This window comes from Chenopodium album, chromosome 2, assembly GCF_948465745.1.
Source record: "Chenopodium album chromosome 2, dcCheAlbu1.1, whole genome shotgun sequence".
Lineage (NCBI taxonomy): Eukaryota > Viridiplantae > Streptophyta > Magnoliopsida > Caryophyllales > Amaranthaceae > Chenopodium > Chenopodium album.
Window position 1 is genome coordinate 57,627,477 of NC_137835.1, and position 22,612 is coordinate 57,650,088.

Here is a 22,612-nt window from a genome sequence, read left to right on the forward strand (position 1 = left end):
GGTACGCCAAATCTTGGAAAGATGGTCTTATTAAAAAGTCTGTGGACCACATTGGCATCATTGGTAGGAGTGGCGATGGCCTCAACCCACTTGGATACATAGTCGACGACGACAAGAATATAACAGTTCCCTTTTGAAGAAGGGAACGGTCCCATGTAATCAACACCCCAAACGTCAAAAATTTGAACTTCTAGAATTCCGGTTTGGGGGATCTCATGCCTCCGCGAGATGTTGCATGTCCTCTGGCAAGAGTCACAAGCCTGCACAAAAATGTTAGCATCCTTAAACATCCTAGGCCAATAAAAACCTGACTCATTAATCTTGGCCACCGTTTTAGTGGGGCCATGATGTCCTCCATATGGTGAGGTGTGGCAACTAGTAAGCACACCGTGGACTTCCTCTTCGGGAACACACCTGCGAAACAATCCATCTGCACACTCACGAAACAAAAAAGGATCATCCCAAAAATAATGTTTAACATCAGAAAGGAATTTCTTTTTTTGTTGGTAGGACAAGTCAGAAGGTAGAGTACCACCCACTAAATAATTAGCAAAATCCGCATACCATGGGTGTCGCTCTATAACTGCATAAAGGTTGTCATCAGGGAAAGAATCATCTATAGGTAGAGAATCCTTACCCTCATCATACCTGATACGTGATAAGTGGTCTGCCACTACGTTCTCTGCTCCCTTTTTATCTTTTATTTCGATGTTGAAGTCTTGGAGCAAGAGAACCCATCAGAGTAGCCTTGGCTTTGATTCCGCCTTAGCTATCAAGTACTTCAATGCTGCATGGTCAGTAAAAACAGTGACTTTAGAACCAACAAGATATGATCTAAATTTTTCTAAAGCATAAATAACAGCAAGAAACTCCTTCTCCATAGTGGCATAGTTGACTTGGGATTCATCCAAAGTTTTGCTTGCATAATAAATAGCATGCAAAACCTTGTCCTTTCTCTATCCAAGCACGGCTCCTAGCGCAAAGTCACTTGCATCACACATGATCTCGAAAGGAAGATTCCAATCGAAAGCACATATGATGGGTGCCGATATCAAAGCCTGCTTAATCCTGTTGAAAGCCTCAAGACACTCGTCAGTAAAAATAAAAGGAGCATCCTTGAGCAAAAGCTGAGTCAGTGGTTTAGCAATTTTAGAAAAATCTTTGATAAAACGGCGATAAAACCCCGCATGACCCAAGAAACTTCTAACTCCCTTAACATTATCTGGGGGAGGTAATTGCTCAATCACTGATATCTTAGCTTTGTCTACTTGTATGCCCTTATCAGATATAATGTGACCTAGAAATACTCCCTCTGTCACCATAAAGTGACATTTTTCCCAATTTAGAACTAAATTGCACTCTTCACATCGTTTCAAAATTTTAGCGAGATTAATTAAACATGAATCAAATGAAGAACCGTACACGCTAAAATCATCCATAAAGACTTCCATAATAGACTCTATGAAATCAGAAAAAATGCTCATCATACAATGTTGAAAGGTAGCAGGTGCATTACATAAACCAAAGGGCATTCTACGATATGCAAAAGTGCCATAAGGGCATGTAAAAGTTGTCTTTTCCTGATCTTCAGGGTGAATCGGAATTTGGAAAAATCCCGAATACCCATCTAAATAGCAAAAGAATTTATGGTTAGCTAACCTCTCAAGCATTTGATCTATAAAGGGAAGAGGGAAGTGGTCCTTTTTAGTGGCGATATTTAATCTACGATAATCAATGCACATACGCCACCCTATTACAGTTCTAGTGGGAATTAATTCATTTTTTTTTCATTAGTAATCACAGTCATCCCACCCTTTTTTGGCACTACCTGCACAGGACTTACCCATTTGGAGTCAGAAATAGGATAGATAATACCAGCATCAAGTAATTTCATAACCTCCTTCTTGACTACTTCCTGCATGTTGGGATTTAATCTTCGTTGGGGTTGAATGCAGGGCTTATAGTTGTCCTCTAGATGTATCATGTGCATACAAAAATCAGGGCTATTACCCTTGAGATCTTCATTACTGTACCCAATAGCTTTCTTATGGGTTTGAAGAACCCCTAGAAGTTTGGAAGTTTGTAGGTCATTAAGTGCAGTATTGATGATCACGGGGTATAGTTCCTGTTCATCAAGAATTATATATTTTAAATGAGAAGGGAGAGGTTTTAGCTCAGGTTTCTTGACCTCTGCAGGTTTTGATTCCTGAACTAAATTTACTACCTTCATTGTTTCCTTGGGGCTTAACTCTTTTAAGGAAAGATCCTTTTCAATATCTTGTACCTCATTACCCCAAACGCTTGCATTGTCTCTAGATAAATTCCTGCAGAGAACTTCCTCTAGGGGATCCCTCGCAAGAACCTGTGGCAAGCTATCATCACAAATATCATCCATTATATCAATTACATCAATATAAGAACAATTTTCCTCTAGCATAGGCCCTTTCAAAACTTTCCCTAAATTAAAAGTAACATTGTCGTCACCTACAGAAAGGGTTAGTTTACCATTTTTAACATCAATAATTGCTCCTGCAGTATGGAGAAAAGACCTACCTAATATAATGGGTATTTGCGTATCCTCTGCCATGTCTAACACAACAAAATCAACAGGAATAAAAAATTTACCAACTCTGACAGGGACGTCCTCTAAAATACCTAAAGGGGTATTTTACCGAACGATCTGCCATCTGCAAAGTTATATTAGTAACTTTTAATTCTCCCATATTAAGTTTAGCACAGACAGACGATGACATGACGCTGACACTAGCACCCAAATCACACAAAGCTTTATCAATAAAAACATTCCCTATATGACAAGGGATAGAAAAACTACCGGGATCCTTTAATTTAGGAGGGGATTTGTTTTGCAATAAAGTGCTACACTCCTCTGTGAAAGCTACAGTTTCTACTTCATTAAAGGCCCTTTTCCTAGTCAAAATGTCTTTCATAAATTTAGCATAAGCAGGAACTTGAGTAATTAAATCAGTGAAAGGAACTGTTACCTGCAGGTTTTTCACAACCTCTAAGAACTTACCGAATTGTTTATCAAACTTACTCTTCAATTATCTATTAGGGAATGGAAGTTTGATAACTGGGCTCTGCACATCTCCTCCCTTATCCTGAGATTTACCCTGCACAGAAACATTAGTAAAGTTAGTATCTATTTGTAGCCCTGCAGGGCTAGCAGGATTAGCGTTTGGTATAGAGGAATCTAGATCAGGAACTGGTCTATCTTCCTTTGGCATAGGAGGTCCATCATAATGTGAACCACTCCTTAGAGTGATTGCATTGGCATGATCTGTAGGATGGATAGGTTGTGATGGTAGAGCTCCCTGCTGACGGGCGGGATTGTAGGGTAGATGAAAGTTGTGCAATTTGATTATCCATGATTTTATTATGGGCTAAAATAGAATCAATTTGCGCATCCCTACTCTCCATATGCTTTTGCATATTAGCAAGCATTGCTCTAATTTCTGTCATGGCAGGGTCGAAAGATGATGAGGGTGATGCTTGGCTTTTCTGGCCGGAATTAGGATGATAATATTTTTGCTGTGGTGGGGTTTGTTGTTGTGGTTGTTGTGGAGGTGGAGGATTTTGTACATTGGTGCTCCGGTATGAAAGATATGGATGGTTCCTATAACCAACATTGTAAGAATTGAAATATGGGTTATTCTGCCTATAGGTTTGGAAGGCATTAACTTGTTCCATAAAGCTCCTACAATCTTGCTCCAAATGCCCTACAATTCCACAATTTTCACAAAAAGTTTCATTGTTAGCAACAACAGAAACATTAGCTACAAAGTTAGGAGTAACGGTAAGATTATCTAATTTTTGACAAATAGACGTTAATTGAGCTTGCAAAAAGGATACGGAATCGACATTATGTTTTCCTTTATTTGCAAACCCTCTCGGATTCCCGTATTGGGAATTGTGTATTGCCATGTCTTCGATAACTTGTCCTGCATCGTCCACATTTAAATTCATGAACCTCCCACTGGCTGCAGAATCTAGCACTGACCTAGAAGAATTTCCAAGTCCATTGTAGAATGCTTGGATCAATTGCCATTGTGCTAGATTTTGGTGGGGGCATTCTTTCTGTAGATCCTTGAACCTCTCCCAAGCCTCATATAGCGTTTCGTCGGCCTCTTGAGCGAAGTTATGAATAGCACTCCTTAGTACCGCTGTTCTCTCTGCAGGATAGTATTTATTATAGAAATTCAAAGCAAGAGTTTCTCAGTCAGTAATACCAAGTGCAGTTCTATTCAAACCATTAAACCATAATTTAGCTTTGCCACATAATGAAAAAGGAAAAAGAATCTCCCTGATTTGGTCTTGCGTGACCCCGGCTTGTCTAATGGTGTTACAATATTGGCAGAAATCTGCGATGTGAATATTAGGATCTTAACCCTTAGCTCCACTGAATTGCTTCCTCTCTATCATAGTGATAAATCGGGGCTTGATTTCAAATTGAACTCCATCTAGCGCCGGAGTGGGAGTAAGGTGCGGGAAATCTGTGAGCTTCGGCTGCGAGTAGTCACTGAGTTTCTTCTGGGCCGTCATCTCTGATTCTGAATCTGAAGGAATATCTGTGTCACTAGAATCAGAGGGAGGATCTCTTCGACTGTTGTCCTCCTTAGAACCCGCCAGAATTTGTCTATAGATTTTCCTTTGCCTATGAAAAGAGCGCTCGATCTCAGGGTCGAATGGGATGTAACCTGATCTGGAACACCTGGGCATAAACAAGGAACTAAAAGACAAATTTGAGAATTGCCTCAAAGAACTAACGTTCTCTAAGACAAAAGGGGATAATCTAGACTACAAAAAATAATCAGAAAATAAAAAATAAAACCGTTTCCCCGGCAACGACGCCAAATTTTGACATGGTAAAGTCGTATCCCCTAATCAAAAATAAATACCTAAGTCCTCTAACTAAAGTAGATAGGGAAGTAGGGTCGAACTCCACAGGGAAACAAGTCTTTCTACTCCTTATTAATTATTATAATCTAAATTATAAAAGTAACCAATATTGTTGTAAATAAATTCTATACTACAAGGAATAAGATCGAAGGAAATAAAGTACGGAGAAAATCAAATATTAAAAGACCTAGGGCATAGGTTCACTAATAAACAATATTCCAGGGCAAATCATTATAAGCAATCATCAAGCATTGATTAATCAGATTATAAAGGGCTTTCGCTACGTATTATAATCACATAGTTAATTTACCGGTATTAAATCTCATCTGTCGAATCTCGACTTAACCATTTATAAATTAATCCGCCTATTGAAACTAAGCCTAAACATCAATTCTCATTTGTCGAATCTCGAATTAATATTGCTAAACTCATACAATTAAATCTGGCCAAACCTAATTGCATAGCATTAAATCAATCAATAGGAAATTAACCAAGCATTGAATAGTCAACAATCACAAAATTACCCCTTCATATTATTTATTAGATCCCCATAAACCCTAGAAATAAAACTACTCAAGCATAATCATAACTAAACTAATCAAATAAATAAAGCAAACCATAATCAAAGAAGTAAATAAAATAACTGAAATTAAAAGAGAAGAAATTGTTACCAAAAGAAAATCTGGATTAATGAAAGTAATTAAGAACAAAAGTTGAGGGAGAAATTAAGAGAGAGAGAATATCCTAAGTAGAGAGAGAAAATCTAAAGAAGAAGGTAATCTAAAATTACGTACATAATTCGTACTTAAACATTCCTCAAAACAAAAATTAAAACAAATCTAATCAGCTCTAAGAAAAACAAGCGCCCGATCGGGCGAAGGGCCGCCCGATCGGGCCCGCCTTTTTTCCTTGCCCGCTGCTGGTGTGCCGCGCCCGATCGAGCTTACTTTCACCCGATTGGGCACGCCTCTTCCTTGAGGGTACTTATGCGCGCAGCCGCCCGATCGGGCATATACTTGCCCGATCGGGAAAATGCTTCAAAAGTGCAATTTCCTGTAAAACTCAACTAAAATTATGAAAACACTAGAAAACACAAATTAGTAATAAAAGTGGCCCTAAAGAGCCAAAAACACTACTAATTATGACCATGGGACGGGGATAAAACACTATATAAATTGGACATATCATAAAGAAACATATAAATGAAGACTTAACAAATTAGCAGTTGCATTGCAATGGAGGGAAGACCCCAAACAAGAGAAAACAAAACAAGAAAAGCAAACAAATTGAAAAAAGAAAGCTGCAACAAAACAAAGAAACTAACACAAATAACAGACTAAAAGAAAAACTAGAGCTAGTTTATGTCAAGTGATTAACTTGTCACCATATGAGCTGAAAACCACTAATGCATAAAAATAGTTTTGCAAATTACTAACTAAGAGCAACAAAGATTTGATTATATATTGTAGTAGCGCCTAAATTGCAACATTCTTCGCGGGTGCTGGGTAACTGCAATTATACCAATACAATATATTTATTAATGAAGAAAAAATGATTTAAGTGACTCATTTACTTCATTTTAGTTTAGAAAACATCAATTACCAGAAACTAAGAAGGGGAATATGTAGAACTATCGCTGTCAAATTCTACATCCTCAAGATCCTCATCTATCTCATGCACGCTAGAGCTTGTATCAAGATCGTCTTTATCATCCACTTCACTTTCCTCTTCTTTATCATCGTCATTATCCGTGTCAACAGTGTTATTAGTACATTCTAAGATGACCTCTGCATCAACCAACTCTGGTTCAACATCATCTCTTACCATATTGATTTCCTCATCACTAAGTGCAGTGAACTCTTCAAGGTTAGTTGCTCCTTCTTCCACAATATTCCATAGATCTTCATTTTGTTCAGCGTCTTCATCATTAGGGAAATAAAAAAAGTTATGTGGCTTAACTTTAATTACATATTTCCAATGTCGTTCATCATGAGAAGAGATAAAGAAAACTTGTTCAATCTGAAAAGCTAATGCAAAAGGTTCATTTGTTTGCAATGTACGAGAAACATTGATAAGCGTAGACCCAAATTTGTCCTTTTTAATCCCTCTTCCGTCGCTGAATACATCAAACCACTTACACCTAAACAATACCACCTTAGGACTTGTTCGATTTTCTAAGGCATCATACTCCAGAACAATAACTTCATCTAAAGTCCCGTAAAAGTCCTTCCCTCCACTCTCTGTATCCCCTAATACAATAACGCCACTATTTTGGGTTTTTCGATGTCTTTGACGCTTGTTAGTGTGAAATCTAAACCCATTAATAACATATCCATCAAAAGTTACAACACGCTTCATTGGCCCTCGTGCCAAGAACAATAATTCTTCTGTAACTCGTTCATCCTTATCTTCTGAAAGTTGTATAATCTAATTATTATCAATATAAATAAAAATAAAAAATGCATATATGTGCAGAATTTAATGTATTTATGTGTATATATATATATATATATATATATATAGGAATAAAGCACTATCTTACTCTATTCTCAAACCACTTGCAGAATTCAACATCTCGATGGCCTATGTCATTCTCATACTCACTGCGAAAAAAAAATTGTTTAGCAACATTTAGTCCGTATAATCGTATAATAATATAATTATAATTTTACATACTTACTCAAAAAAAGGTTGTGCTTCTTCACAATTCTGCAAAACATACAATTGAGCTTTTCTCTAATCTTCAACACTCAATTGCTTTAAATTTGGCTTCCCCAATGTCTTGCCGGTGTTATAAAACACCGAAAGACTATGAAGTTGTGGATAGTTCATATCCCCATTTCGATCTAAACGATTAAATTGTGTCTCAATCTTAGAGAGATATCTAGCACAAAATACTAGTAATTCCTTCTGAATATACCCTTCGGCAATTGATCCTTCAGAATGCGCTTTGTTCCGTACAAATGATTTAAATGTCCGCATTGCTCTAATAATAAAGACTAGAATAAGTGCAATAAAATTCACTTTATATTTAGATATTTAGACATACAATTAATTAAACTTACCTTTCAAATTATTACATCCAGCGATAATGCATAGGTCCAACCAATTTTTCTTCTGTAGCTAAGTGTATGGGAAGATGAATCATCACATCAAAGAAAGCCGGAACAAAGATACGTTCTAGCTTGCATAATGTAATTGCTATATTTGCTTCCATTCGTTCCAAGTTGGCTACTTTTAAGGTCTTAGCGCAAAGCTTCTTAAAAAACAAACTAAGCTCTCTTAAAGGTTCTAAAACTTTTTCATCTAAGACACCTTGAAAGGTCGGGGTAAGAAAATCTTGTATGAAAACATGAAAATCATGAGTTTTCATTCCTATGATATTTCCATCTTGCAAAGAAGCACATCGAGAAATGTTAGATGAATAACCATCAGGGAACGCTAATTTCGATAAAAATGTGACAATTTTCCTCCGTTCATGTAAGGTCAAGTTGAAAGGGGCTCGCGGTATTTGATACTTGTCCCTTACTTTCTTCGGTCGAAGATCATCGTGCATTTTCATGGCTTCTAAATCCAACCGAGCATTTACAGAGTCTTTGTTCTTTCCAGGTAAGTCAATCAATGTGCCTAATATATTTTCACAAACGTTTTTTTCCACATGCATCACATCCAAGTTATGTCGAACTAACAGATGTCTCCAATAAGGCAATTGAAAAAAAAAGCTAATCTTTTTCCACTGGTGAACAATATATCTTTCGCCTCTTTTTCGTTTCCCTTTATTATCTTTACCGAATTCCACATTAGGGTATCCATGTAGCTGCTCCAAAGCATCATTCCCTGATAATGGATTAGGTGGTGCGCGCCTTTCAACTTTCTTACTAAAGAACCTCTTCTTAAGTCTCCACTTATGATCTGGTTCTAAAAAAACACGAAGACACATATAACACCATTTGTGTCCATGTTTCAACCATTCGGAATTTGTGTCTTTGTGGCAATTAGGGCAAGCCTTCGCCCCTTTAGTGCTCCATCCAGATAAATTGGCATATGCTGGGAAATCACTAATTGTCCACATTAACACAACTAGCATATTAAATGTCTCCTTACTATGGGCATCAAAAGTTTGTACCCTACTCTCCCATAATTCCTTCAACTCATCTATCAAAGGTTGCAAAAAAACATTTATGTCATTACCAGGAAATTTAGGGCCGGGAATTAATAATGACAACATCATGTTATCACTTTTCATGCACATCCAAGGAGGTAAATTATAAGGTACTAACATAACAGGCCATATGCTATATCTGCTACTCATCTATCAAAGGTTGCAAAAAAACATATATGTCATTACCAGGAGATTTAGGGCCGGGAATTAATAATGACAACATCATGTTGTCACTTTTCATGCACATCCAAGGAGGTAAATTATAAGGTACTAACATAACAGGCCATATGCTATCTCTGCTACTCATGTTCGCCCCGAGATTGAACCCATCACTAGCTAAAGCCAAGCGTACATTACGTGCATCTACAGCAAATTCGGGATATAGCTCATCTAAAGACTTCCACGATTTTGAATCTCTTGGGTGTCTCATAATACCGTCATCATTATCACCAGCATGTCCTTTATTATACCACCGCATGTGCATTGCTATCTTGGAGCACATGAACATCCTTTGGAGCCTTGGAATAAGTGGAAAATGGCGCAAGACTAATTGAGGTACTCGTGTTTTTCTATGGACACCCTCATCTTCATCTGAATTATCATCATCTTGAGAAATATCCTGCTTCCATCTAGTTGTTGAACACTTAGGAAATTTAACTTCATTTGCAAAATCCTTTCTAAATAAAACACAATGGTTGACACATGCATCAATCTTAACATAATCTAACCCTAGCGCTTTGGTATATTTTTTTGCGTCATAAGACCTTGAAGGCAAATTGTTATCATAATTAAACGCCTTATGCAATGCATTCAATAACATTGAAAAAGAATTATCACTCCACTTGTTGCTAACTTTAATGTGCAACAATGACATAATAAACTCCAATCTCTTAAATTTTTTACATCCCGGATACAAGTCAGCCTCCATATCCTCCATTAATTTTTGGAGCAACATAGGAGTTTCACTAGTTCCACTACTTGATCCTATATATGTGGTTCTTTCATTTTCATTGATTGATGTAGAGTTTATAGAATTCCACGCGCTTGTCGCATCGAAAACAAATGGAGCCATGTCATCAAAAGGACGATCCCCACTCTCATTATCTGAAACCTCTCCTACATACCCTTGATCTTTATTTTTATCAATTTGCTCTACACTTTCTCCGTGACTCAACCATGGGTTGTAACTACGATCAATGCCATATACTAGCAAATGACATAGCATATTTTTACGAGTTTGTGACATAACCAATCTACAGTTAAGACAAGGACATTTCAACATTGTTTCGCCACTTATTCCCCTAAAAGAAAACCATAGAAATTCATTAACACCCGCTATGTACTCCTTTTTTTTTGTCTATCCTTTACACCATTATGATTCATCCAACTTTGATCCATATTCATTCTTACAAACAATAATTAAAAAAAAAACATTAGCGACAAAAAAATGATCACATTAGATAGTTTAGCTATTAACCGTGTGAACAAGAAAATCTTACATCATCAGATTCATCACAAAAACAAACATACCAAAACAAGTGATGGAAAATTTCGGGGTTTTAATTTTTTATATAATAGGAACTTCAAGTTAAACTTGAAACTTTATTACTTGCATTATTTATGTTGGTCTGTTAAAGTTTAGACTTTAGACTAACTAATACTAAATCTTATGGAATAATGACGTGCCAATTTAATTGTTTCTTAAGGCATTTCTAATTGAATATTATAATTTTGGTTTAGTGCCTAGTATAAAGATGTCTAAATTAAAGGGAAATAGATCTTTTGAACCCTCTAGATGTAAGATACCTAATTATCAATGCAAATATTAATATGGTTTTTAAGTTATAGTTTTAACTGGAATGAGATTGTATAGTTTAAAGATTCTTAACAGGCAAAGACAGCTCAATTACATCAATCTCATTCCATTTTTAAGTATCAAAATTTAGGTATATTGTGCAGGTAGTCAAGTTATCCATCTTTTCTTTTAATACTTTAAATTAGACCCACTGTATGAGAAAAATCCCAAGATATGTCCAACAGAATGAATATTATCTATGCAAATATTAATCTGATTATGTCAAATACATGTAATGATCATTTTAAGTATTGCCTAGATATAAAGTATAATCAATCAACTAAAATTGCAAGAAATTCTCAATAAAAATCACAATAAAATTGTAAATAAAACAACAGTACAATTTACTACAAAATTAGCAAGAAACTAAACATATCTGAACCAAAAACACAGAATCGCAACAAAATTGAAAGAGAATAAACGAGGAACCAAAACCATTGTTAACAGGATTCATTGATTAATCAATCGACTTCTATAAAAACGCTCAAATTTTGAATAATTCGACAAATAAAATGGGATTTTTACCTTGCATGTTAAATCAATCGACTCACATAGTAGATTATATCAGTTCAAAGACCAAATTTCACCCAAAAATGTTAAAAAAAACGAATTTGTAGATGAGAATTACCTGAATAGATAATCTGTAGATGCGAGTGTAGTGTAAGATTTTGTGTGCCGCGTCGGAGAGAACCAGACTAGATCGTAGCGGCTACCGAAAAAAACCTGATTTGAGGAGAAGATTATGCAATTAGAGGTAGAGTACGAGGGTTTTAGGGAGAAGATTGAATTAGAGGTGAGGTGGGAGTTGAATACCTGATTAATTAAGAGTTCATTAGTTTGGAAAAAACCGCAAGAGAACCCTATACTAATTTGTGAACGTGGGCAATTACAAAATAAAAATTAAAATTTCCGCCTTATTTTTAAGTTTTGGGCGACTGTAGAATTAAATTAATTCGTCGTCGTTATTAAATTTGGGCAACGAAAAACAAATTGGTAGCCCATATATATGTACTCGTTGCACAAAAGTAATATTGGGCTACGGAATTGTATTTTGTCGCCCAAAATAAAGATTTGGGCAACGAAATTGGATTAGAAGCCCATCTTAACATTTTTGGGCAACGAAAACATATTTCGTTGCCCATACTAATAAAACCCGTCGCCCAAACCCATTTTTCTTGTAGTGCACGTGGCACGCTGCCACATGGCGTGCTACCATGTGCGCTGCCACATGGCGTACTACCACGTGCGTAGCCACACGACATGCTGTCACATGGCGCGCTCCCCTAGCCTTTCATGTGGCTACGGTTTTAACTTGTTACTTGATGCATTTTTTAGTCTCGCCAATTCTTAAATTTTGGCTCTACTGTTGAGATTCGATTTCGACGCTCTAAGCTCGAAATCCGACTTCTTTGTTCTTAATACTCGAGTGACTCATTAATTCCTTTCGGATTAATTCATCGTATCGGATTGTTAGTTGTTTGGGTGTGACCCGAAGGATTCAGTCAAGATTAAGCTGTAATATTCACTAGTAGAAAAAACAAATTTGGCACCAGTTCATACCCCATATAACCCACCGATTTGAATCGCTGAATATGTGGGGGATGCCAATTCCTCCCACATATGCCACCGGTTCAACACCTGTGGGAAAACTGACTTTTGGTACCAGTTAACCGGTGCCATTAACTATTTTGGCCATCAGTTAACCAGTGCCAATAAATATTCCCGCGGCCTTTTTTTGTGTAGGCACTTATTGGCACCGGTTAACCGGTGCCATTTTATGTAATTAATTTTTTCCCTGTTTTCTTGCAATAATATAAAAAAGGGTTTTTCTAAGCTATGCCTCTAAGGTAGTCCAGTTTCTAAGGTGTACCCATGCTTTTTCAAATTTCTAAGTTGTCCCCCTCAACTCACTACTATTAGTGAATGGTACCCTCCTTGGGACTTCCACGTCACCTAAAGTTAACTATAAATTTAATAAAAAGATGATAAAAGTTAAGGAAATGATACAAGAAAGAAATATTAACAACAACAACCCTAAATACGAAAACTAAAGCCACGAAATCACACTCTCAATTAACTTTTAAATAACTAATAAGGGTACATTTTAGTATTAAGAAGGTTAAAGCCCCGGCTTAAAAACTTGAAAAAGTATGGGTACACCTTAGAAACTCAATTACTATAGGGGTATAGCTTAGAAAAACCCTATAAAAAAAACCCTGTAATTCCAGCAATAATAACCTGTTTTTTAGGCCTGTAACTCTAGCAATAATATTAACAAAAATAATAATAATTATTATTATTATAATTACCAATAATAATATTATTATTAATAATTATAATAAGAATAATTTCAAAATTGTAATAAAAACAACAATACATATATAGATATAAATATTCCCAAATGCAATACAATAAATAAAAAGTGTTATATAGATTTACAAATGATACTAAGTAATTAATGAATAATTATATAGTTAAAAAAGTTAACAAAACATAAATTCACAATAAAAGTGACTTTACATGTTAAAGGTGATAAAAGACGTCAACATGTCTCGAAATTCATTAATTTCCTTGATTGTCAACGGACCATCCTTTTGTACCTTGCAAAACTTGATATACAGAAAAATTATGTTAGAATTGATAAAATATGCTAAACAATATGCATTTCCTATTTGTTTCTGATAACATGTCTATATTACCTAGTCTTAGGTGTCTAAGGCTTGAAATTGCATCAAATTAACATTTTACTAATTTTTAAGACACATTTTTATCAAAAATGGCCTATATGACTTCTACTTTGCCCATTTTCTACATTTTTTATCAAATGAACTATTTCTTTCTTATAACATGTCAATTTTACCTATTATTAGATGTCTAAGGCTTGAAATCACATCAATCGAGCATTTTATTAAGTTTTAAGACGCATTTTACTCAAAATGGCCCAAATATGGCCTATATGACTTCTACTTTGCCCATTTCCTACATTTCTTATCAAATGAACTATTTCTTTCTCATAACATGTCAATGTTACCTAATATTAGGTGTCCAAGGCTTAAAATTGAATCAAAAGAGCATTTTACCAAAAATTGCCCCAATATGGCCTATATGCATGACTTCTATATAGCCTATTTTCTACATTTCTTATCAATTGATCTATTTCTTTCTCATAACATGTAAATATTATCTAGTTTTAGGTGTATAAGGTTTGAAATCACATCAAAAGAGCATATTAAAAAAAATGGCCAAAATATGGCCTATATGACTTGTATTTAGCCCATTTTGTACCTTTCCCATAAAATGAATTATTTCTTTCTCATAACATGTCAATTTTACCTAGTTTTATGTGTCTAAGGCTTAAAATTGAATCAAAAGACCATTTTACCAAAAATGGCCTATATGACTTCTATTTAGCCTATTTTCCACATTTCTTATCAAATGAACTACTTATTTCTCATAACATGTCAATATTATCTACTTTTAGATGTCTAAGGCTTGAAATCATATCAAAAGAGCATTTCATTAAGTTTTAGGACTTACCTCATCAAGTTGTTGACTGTCCGTACAATGAGTCACTATGTCAAGCATGAATCTCATCACATACAAAGCACAATTAAGTCCATTTTCTTGTCGTTCGCACTAGCATATGACGAACAAATCACATGAGTGAAACATGCATACCAAATTATCAAATATTTACTAACATTGTTTTTTAAGATAATCACAATATCGTGTAAATTACCATCGGTGACTTCCATGTTGGACCTTGAGGAGCACGACAATGTAGCTTCTTCGTCATAACACTGTAGTAAAGTACATTGAAATTTAATTAGTCGTCTAACTGCTAAGTTAGTTAGCAATAATCATCACTAGGTAGCTATATATATTTACTTTTGCAATATAGCCTTCACGAGCCACTTCTCCGATGATCGAGCTGAATCAAGGTGATAGATTGTGTTATTGGAATTACAAATCACCATGAGGCTCCAATGCTCCCTACATAAGTTCACAATAGACAAACAAATTAATATTTAGGAGTCAACGTATAATGAGACTAAACGATTGAATTTGACATGGTTAGACATACTCTTTATAACATGGGGCGAATATGAACTTCTATCCCGCACGTACTGATTCCCCGATACTCTGTTCAACATTAAACAACATGTCACGGGAGTTGCCTAAGATTCTAGGAGTGGATATCTGCTCGGGGCATAACCACCTAACTTTACAAGGAGAATCAGTTTCAGTTAAGTGCTCCTGTAGTGCTCTTCGTGCATGAACGAACATTGAATAATTAATCAAATGAAGGATAATCACCACTAATTTGAATAACATGAAAAAAGTATAGATTATGTGGCATTGAAGTACCTCATGAATGTTTGAATGAGGAAAATGTTAAGCTTTACACCAACATAGAAATTCCTTCACATCTTCTTTGTTAATCTATGCAACTGCATATATAGTGGAATATTTCCTTAGGAAGTGCAACTTCAATGGGATCGACATAGAGCGATTGAAGTACAATGTCTTCAATAAGTGGAGTAGGTTGCATGGGTGAACCTCTCGAAGAGTTCAACTTCGACGCTTGTTCACTCTTGGACCATTGTTCACTCATCTTCTTGTTAGGTTGATCAATGCTTTTAGGCTTCTCCACCCTCCTACTATTTGAAGTTTGGCTTCTATGCAAAATCTGAAACTTCAACGAGCGAGTGAGTTAAAAAATAATGGCTCAAAATAATCCCAAAAAAAGTGCAGTTGCCGCCAAGGCCGGAACAGCCGAGGCAGCTGCTGCCGAGGCTGGAACAGCCCAGGCAGTTACCGCCCAGGCAGATGAACCATTATGTTAAAAAATGAGGGTGGGAAATACAACTCAAATTTGCACAAAGTCATAACCCACATTCGCTTGCAAGCATCTAGTGTACAAGGATCAAGCACTTTGCTGCATATTGTATTGAAAAAGGAACAAAGGCTTGTAATCACTTCCCTCACGTGCTTCGGTAAAATACCACAGATTGCAATCGGTAGGATCACTTGCATCATAATGTGACAATCATGGGATTTCATACTTGTCAGCTTCAATTCTCCATTCAAGGATACAAATCTTTTTGTAGGGAATAATTTCAAGCCTTTAAATCCCACTAGCTTGAACCCCACTGTGATCATACACTAAAGTACGGTGGCGTCCAAAAGGGAAGAAGATAGAGCAAAAGAGTCGCCAACAAGTTTTTTAGGAACTTGTAAACCGTTCACGAGGTGAAGGTTACACCCCTTAACGATCCAAGAGATTGTCAACGTCATAAGGTCATGAACCAAATAAGGGTTCGGGGATGAAGGTACAAATCCAACCTAAAAGAGATTGAACCCGCCCTAATAATAGGCCTCTACTTTATTCTGATCGTATTCATGTGCGCTTTTTAATTAACTTGCAATCAATAGGATTAACCTTAAACCTGTTTAATCTATGTTGGTTGAATATTAATGCACAAATAAATTATTATTGGCGATCACTTGAATTATAATCACAATAACCCTAAACAAGATTATTAATTATCTTATTAAGCATGATTACAAGTACTAATTCCCTTTAAACATGCAATAGAGGTGTGATCAAGCAATAAATAATAAGCATCAAGCAACATAATAATAATCATGAATATAATAATCATCATAAAATTATAAAATCATAATCAAAACAATAATAATTATAAATAAAATAATCATTATCAAAATAATAATAATAATAATATTCATAATCATCATAAATTATAACAATTATAATCATAATCATGTTCATGTTAATATTAAAGCATAATAAAAATAGCAAGATCCTAGGCATGATACTAACAAGATTATTAACAAACCCTAGCATGTCACTAACAATAAAATTCAAATCTTTAACCCTGACATGATACTAACAATCATAAATATTAGGAAGAACATAGGAAGCATCGTAACAATCATATTTAATATTAAAATTACCCTAGACATGATACTAGGAATCATAATAACAATACAAACATGATATCTACATCATAACATCAATAAAAACCATAAAGTACTTACTTTGATGCCTCGTACCTCTTTCTAATAACAAAATACACGCGTTAGTAACTTCAAGAAAATTAATAAAAACAACAATTAAATTAAATAATTGAAATAGAGATTTGGGACCAAACCCTCAGAAATTAAACCTTTCACGTCTAGGGCGAAGGCAACTTCGAATATGGATAGGTGTTTCTAGATCTTGCGAATGCGGAATTTTGTATGAGAAAAACAAGTCTTGAGGAAGATGAAAGAATTGAATGTTTAAAAGAGATGAATGATTCAATTGGTGAATGAATGAATGTAGACGATGATCATTGGTGAATGAAAACGGAGTTTTTAATACGATATTTATAGAGAAAATCAGCCAAAAAAGATAAATTAACAAAACAGAGTCTGACGCTCAGGAAACAGAGCTGGCGCCAGGCACCAGCACTAGCGCCAGGCGCCAAGGCCTGGGGTTGGACGCCAAGCTCGATTTTAACGCGTTTTCGAAAATCCGATAAATTTACCGTACTGGAGGATAAAATAATATAATTTCTTCGAAAGTGCTATTTGATTTTGATTAAAACTCTGAAAAGTCAACAAAGTCAACTTATCAATGCTAATTGAATTAGGAATGAGAAGAACTTTCTAGAAGAATCTAGAAGACTAAAACCATTCCTAATTGCATTAGGAATGATAAATCATATTAGGCCCTCCCCTAGATCATTGGGCCGCATATAAAGCTCAAACCGGGCCCAGTTTGGTAAATTGGCCATAACTTCCTCAATATTCATCGGAATTGGGCTTATAATATATCGTTGGAAAGGTCTTTGCAAGCCCCATCTAACTACACCACTATTGGACCCATATCATGGACCAACAAAACTGGATTGGCTGTTTTCTTAAAATAAAGTTTTCAAAAACAGAGAGAAGAGAAAAGAAATAAAAACTTTCCGCAACACTAGACCTTTCCACACTTTCGTTTCATTCGAATATGATTCGACGTGAAAGGTACTCATCACTGGGTTTGGTTTTGGGGAGACACAAATGGGTGTCTACAGAAGCCCCCACTATGACTGAGTTTGGAGAAACGCGAGTTTCGAAAAACGAAAGCCAAAGTATCGATAGGGACGGAGAATGATTCAGAACGTTCTGCGATCCTAAATCACTCTTGTAACGCCGATACCTGCAAAACTAGCATTAGTTAAACAGATAAAAGAGTTAAGAAACGCGTATCTTGCACCGTCGAGCACACGTCTCTGAAAGTAATCGATTCGCTGTTGTATCCTTGTTTTGATGACCTTCTGCAAGCTAGAGAATGTCATCCCGCTTGAAAACTGCTACGCCTGTAACTGCTTCCAATTTGGAAGATTGCTTCGCCTGAAACGATCCTCCTCCGCTATGATAGTATTCCACGTCCAAGGGAATACCATCGAAGATTGCTTCTCTTGAAACAAATCCTCATCCGCATTGATAATACTCCACGTCCAAGGGAATACCATCAAAGATTGCTTCTCTTGAAACAAATCCTCATCCGCGTTGATAATATTCCACGTCCAAGGGAATACTATCGAAGATAACTTCGCCCGTAATTACCTCCAGTTGTTCGTGACAACTCTCCGCAAGCTAGGGAACGTTGTCGAAGATATCTTCTCTTGAAGTCACCCTCATTTGATGCGATAATTTTCCATAGGAAATTACCGAAGATCCACGCCCGTCGATCTTTAAAAGTTCGCCTGAACTTTGCTCCCGCTATGCCTGTACGTCGGCGCTCTTGCTGCTTTTAACCTGTATGTCGGTGCTTTTTGCTCTTGAACCTATATGTCGGTGTCTTTTGATAATGAGCCAATGCTTAGGCGCTTTAAGCTAAGTGAAACGATCTCTTATCAAGTCGATCACTTTATGTAATCAAGCCGATTACTAAATCATGTTAAATTGCTTAGAGTGGCTAACTGGCGTACTAAGGAACCCAAAATATGTTGCAGAAGGCTAGCACAACCTCAACAGGTGGCTGGATGCTTTGGCGTCGCTGAAAAACCATCAGCGCCAGCTATTCGGTGTTAGCGCCAGGCGCTGATGTTGGCGTCAGGCGCCAAGCCTAACTTGTGACGCCAATGCATAAGGACTGGCGCCAGCACGGGAATTTCTTTAAATACCCATTTTCTCTTCATTTCGCTGCTCTGTTCGTCGCGAAACCCCTCGAGGAAACCGAAAGCTTCAATTGCTCATTGCTTGATCGTTTTTCAACCAATTTCGCTCAAATTTGTTGCAAATCAAAGCTCTTCTCATCTATTTTCCCGATCTATGTAAGTTTTCCTCAAACTCACATCAGTTTTTATGAATTCTTAGCATGAATATTCACGAATTTCATGAAAATTCGAATTTTATGATGCTCAATTTGCTTTGTTTGTCAAGTTTTATGCCATGAAATTGCTTGATTATGTTTTTATATTGCCTTGGGAGTAATTTGAGACTTGTTTGACTCAATTTGGTGAAGAAATGAGCAATTTGCCGTTGTTGGACCTCTTAAGGTCGTGAAGAACAATGTGACTCGTTCTTGATGTTTTTGCTAGCAATTCTTGTCCAATTTGTCACAATAATCACTATAGTGTTGCAAGAAATTGTTTGATTGGTTGAAAAATGATGTCATGCTCAATTTGAATTTGTGCTCTGTTTTAGTACTACGTACTCTGTTTTTGCAAACATAGTATCATGCGGCTAGGCGAACCTTAGATACTATAGAACCTTAATTTATGATGACTCTGCACAATGTCGCATGGCTAGTCAACGAGGCTCGGGTTCACGGTCCCGAAACATTAGACGGGAGCATGAGCCCGTAGAGGACGGCGCCATGCCGTCCACTTCGCTTGGTCGACTTCCGGAGTGGGATGAGCGGACTCTGTTCTTCGCCCCTGTCCATCATATTTCCAAGAGGGTGAGACAGGGTACCGAGCCCGGGAGGACACGACATCACGGCTCTGGCTGTGACGGTTTAGGCGATTTGTACAGGATGCACATCGCCAGGGATCTTGAGACGAGGCTCCCATGGGAGTCTTGCGGACTAGCTACTCTGTTTGAGACCTCCGAGGCTATGGTCGCCTCCAGCGGGGGTTATCACGTAGTGCGCGCTTTGGTGGAGTTCTTCTGGGACACCACCAACACCTTTCATTTCCCTTGGGGCGAGATAATGGTCACCCCTACGGACTTCAGTCTCATCACAGGACTGGAGTTCACTTCTGTGCCACTGCCGTTCGACGGTGGGATCGACGTCTTTTCTTCAGAAGTCGAGGAGTTGTTGGGGCCGATCGCTATTCAAGCCCGAGCTGAGGTCGAGACGACTCAGTTCAATGCTAAGGGAATTCGCCGCTCGACGCTGGCGGCGGCTCTTGACTCTCACGTAGTTCTGGTTGAATCAGTTTCCTTTGGTATATAGGATCAAGGCAGATTAAAGGAAGGAATTGATAGAGTCAGATTCATCTGCAGCTCCTTACTTATTCAAGTAAGTGAAGAGGAATTACCTTTAATTTAATCAGTCTATTACTTCTGAGTAAGGCACTCTCCTAAAAAAAAGTAAACAAGAGTTAACAGCAGGCACAATAGAAAGGCAGTTGGAAGCAGGCAGACCGGGGCGGGCTCACGAACGTTTAAGTATAAGCTTGAAAGAACTAAGCTTCCTCTTTAAGGGACTAAGCTGGGAGTTCGTTCTGTCTCAATAAGTCGAGGAAGGATTATTTTATGAGCCTCTTCTCATTGGATTTCACGAGCGCGGTGGGGGGTGACAAAGGACGTGCTCGTACGGTTCATAGAAGGATATGATCAACTCGTTGATTTTTGGGAACTTTCACTCCTCTATATTCGAAATATGCCTTTCTAGAAGCATTACGATCTGCAGCTCAAATGGTCCCTTATGAAGTATCTATTGGTCTTATTCTTATTGTGCGCGACGAAGCGACCACCCGAGAGCAGCGGGTGCGCATCTTTGTGCTGATGTTGTTGTCAGGGACATTCTCCCCTGACAAGGGTAGTAGGGCATTGCTTTACTACCTCCCTGCTGTCTGTGATCTCCAACGGATCGGGACTTATGACTGGGCCAGCTTGGCCAATGCTGACTTCGTTCGTGCGCTGAGGGACTCGTGTTGTCACCGGTCCTTTAGGACGAACGTCGCTTTGTCTGCTTTCTGGAAGGTCGTAGAGGTAAACATTATTCCCTATAAAGTTTAGCCCTACATATTAATTAGCATTTACTCACACTTTTAACTCCTTGTAGATCTGGTTTTACAGATGTGGCTAATGGAGAGGCTAGGATTAATTAGCCCTCCGGACGACATTGAAAAATATACTCCCAACTGCTTTGTGAGAAGGAAGAAACGCATCCCTAAAATTTGGCGCCATGGGTGGAGAAAAGTATTTGAATCACGTGATTTTGCTATCAAGTGGGTCATCCCATGGTGGAAGATAGAAAGGATGGTTGGTGTTAACAAGCAACCTTTCTGCCGTCTTCCAAGCTTGTCTCGTGTTACTTATTATTATCCCTGCAGGGTAAAAAGACAATACGGCTTGCTTCAAAATATTCCTTCCGGGGATCTTCGTCCTCCCTTTGAGTACCCTGTATCTCAAGAAGTAGATAGATTCGATGCTTACTGGAGCGCTAGACCTTTATGGGAAGTGATTACCCAAAAGGTTCCTCCTTCTTTGCCTAGTGATGTAAAGAAGTGGTTGCTGAAGAAGTCTTCAATTGATCAGGGTAGAACCGATGTGAAGAATCGTCTAGGTGACAGGGTGACTCCTGCCAAAGAACGCTTAGGTGCAAGAATTAAATTCAAAACACCTACAATGCCTAGGAAGAAAAATACTACCAAAGAGAAAGGAAAAAGGAAAGCTAACACCACAGACAAAAAAGTTTGGGTGGAAAAGAAGCATGGAGTACTAGCTGAAGGGGAGACAATCTACTCCAAAATTGAATGTAGGTCCTCTAAAGGATGCCTACTAGGTAAAGTAATGGATGAAGAGGAGGAAGCAGAAAAGAATTGGAAAAGAGCTAAAAAGGAAAAGAAAGATTAAAAGCATTGCTTAGCTTTAGATTTATTAGACTTAGATTTTTATTTAAAGTTAATTTATTTCAGCCTTATTTAAATTCCATCAATAATGTAATTTTATTTTATTAATGAAATTTTAGCTTTCAATTAAATTGTTTACTTTAAATTTATTTTATTAAAGCAAAGAAAATCGAAAAAATTAATTTTCCAGAAATTCTTCGAGTACGGAAGTCGAAAATTTTTCGAAAAACACCGAAATTTGCCCAGATTTTATTCCCAAATTGGCGCCAGTAATTGGCGTTTGGCGCAAGCTATTGAGGTATGGCGCCAGGCGCCAATTCCATCGGCTGGCGCTGATGACTTCTGGTTGGCGCCAGGCTCTGTTCTGCGACGCCAATAATTTGCCGATTTTCTGTTGACTTTTTAATTGATTCTGGAACGCGGAGATGTCGAAAAATAAAGTGGCCGCACCCGTAAAGGGTTGCCTACGTATCCTTTCTTAAGGAATCAGGTCGAACGTAGCTCTATTGAGTATCCTCCTCGAGTAATTATGGGTAGTATTTCTTATATTGGTCAAGATTGGTCATGTTTGAGAATTCATTGCCATCCATATCA

The 22,612-nt window shown here is 37.2% G+C and overlaps 1 protein-coding gene and 1 non-coding gene across 2 annotated transcripts; one reads left to right on the forward strand and one right to left on the reverse strand.

The window, feature by feature from the left end:
* The first annotated feature begins 4,072 nt into the window (after nt 1–4,072).
* On the forward strand, nt 4,073–4,179 carry LOC145608548 (small nucleolar RNA R71). Its single transcript, XR_014105833.1, has one exon. It is a non-coding gene; the product is annotated as a small nucleolar RNA R71 (small nucleolar RNA).
* Nucleotides 4,180–7,993: 3,814 nt separating this feature from the next.
* LOC145573195 (uncharacterized) lies at nt 7,994–10,361 on the reverse strand. Its single transcript, XM_081631779.1, has 2 exons — nt 9,266–10,361; nt 7,994–9,072 (listed from the first exon to the last, which is right to left on the reverse strand). The coding sequence occupies exons 1-2, from the start codon at nt 10,359–10,361 to the stop codon at nt 7,994–7,996; spliced, it is 2,175 nt and encodes a 724-aa protein (XP_081487905.1).
* Between the last annotated feature and the right edge of the window lie 12,251 nt (nt 10,362–22,612).

Excerpts from the sequence above, each read along its gene's own strand:
- LOC145573195 (XM_081631779.1), bottom strand. The coding sequence starts at position 10,361 with ATGTTGAAATGTCCTTGTCTTAACTGTAGATTGGTTATGTCACAAACT. Across the intron at positions 9,073-9,265 it reads TCCCGGCCCTAAATCTCCTG|ATGAGTTGAAGGAATTATGG; the intron begins GTAATGACATAT and ends AACCTTTGATAG.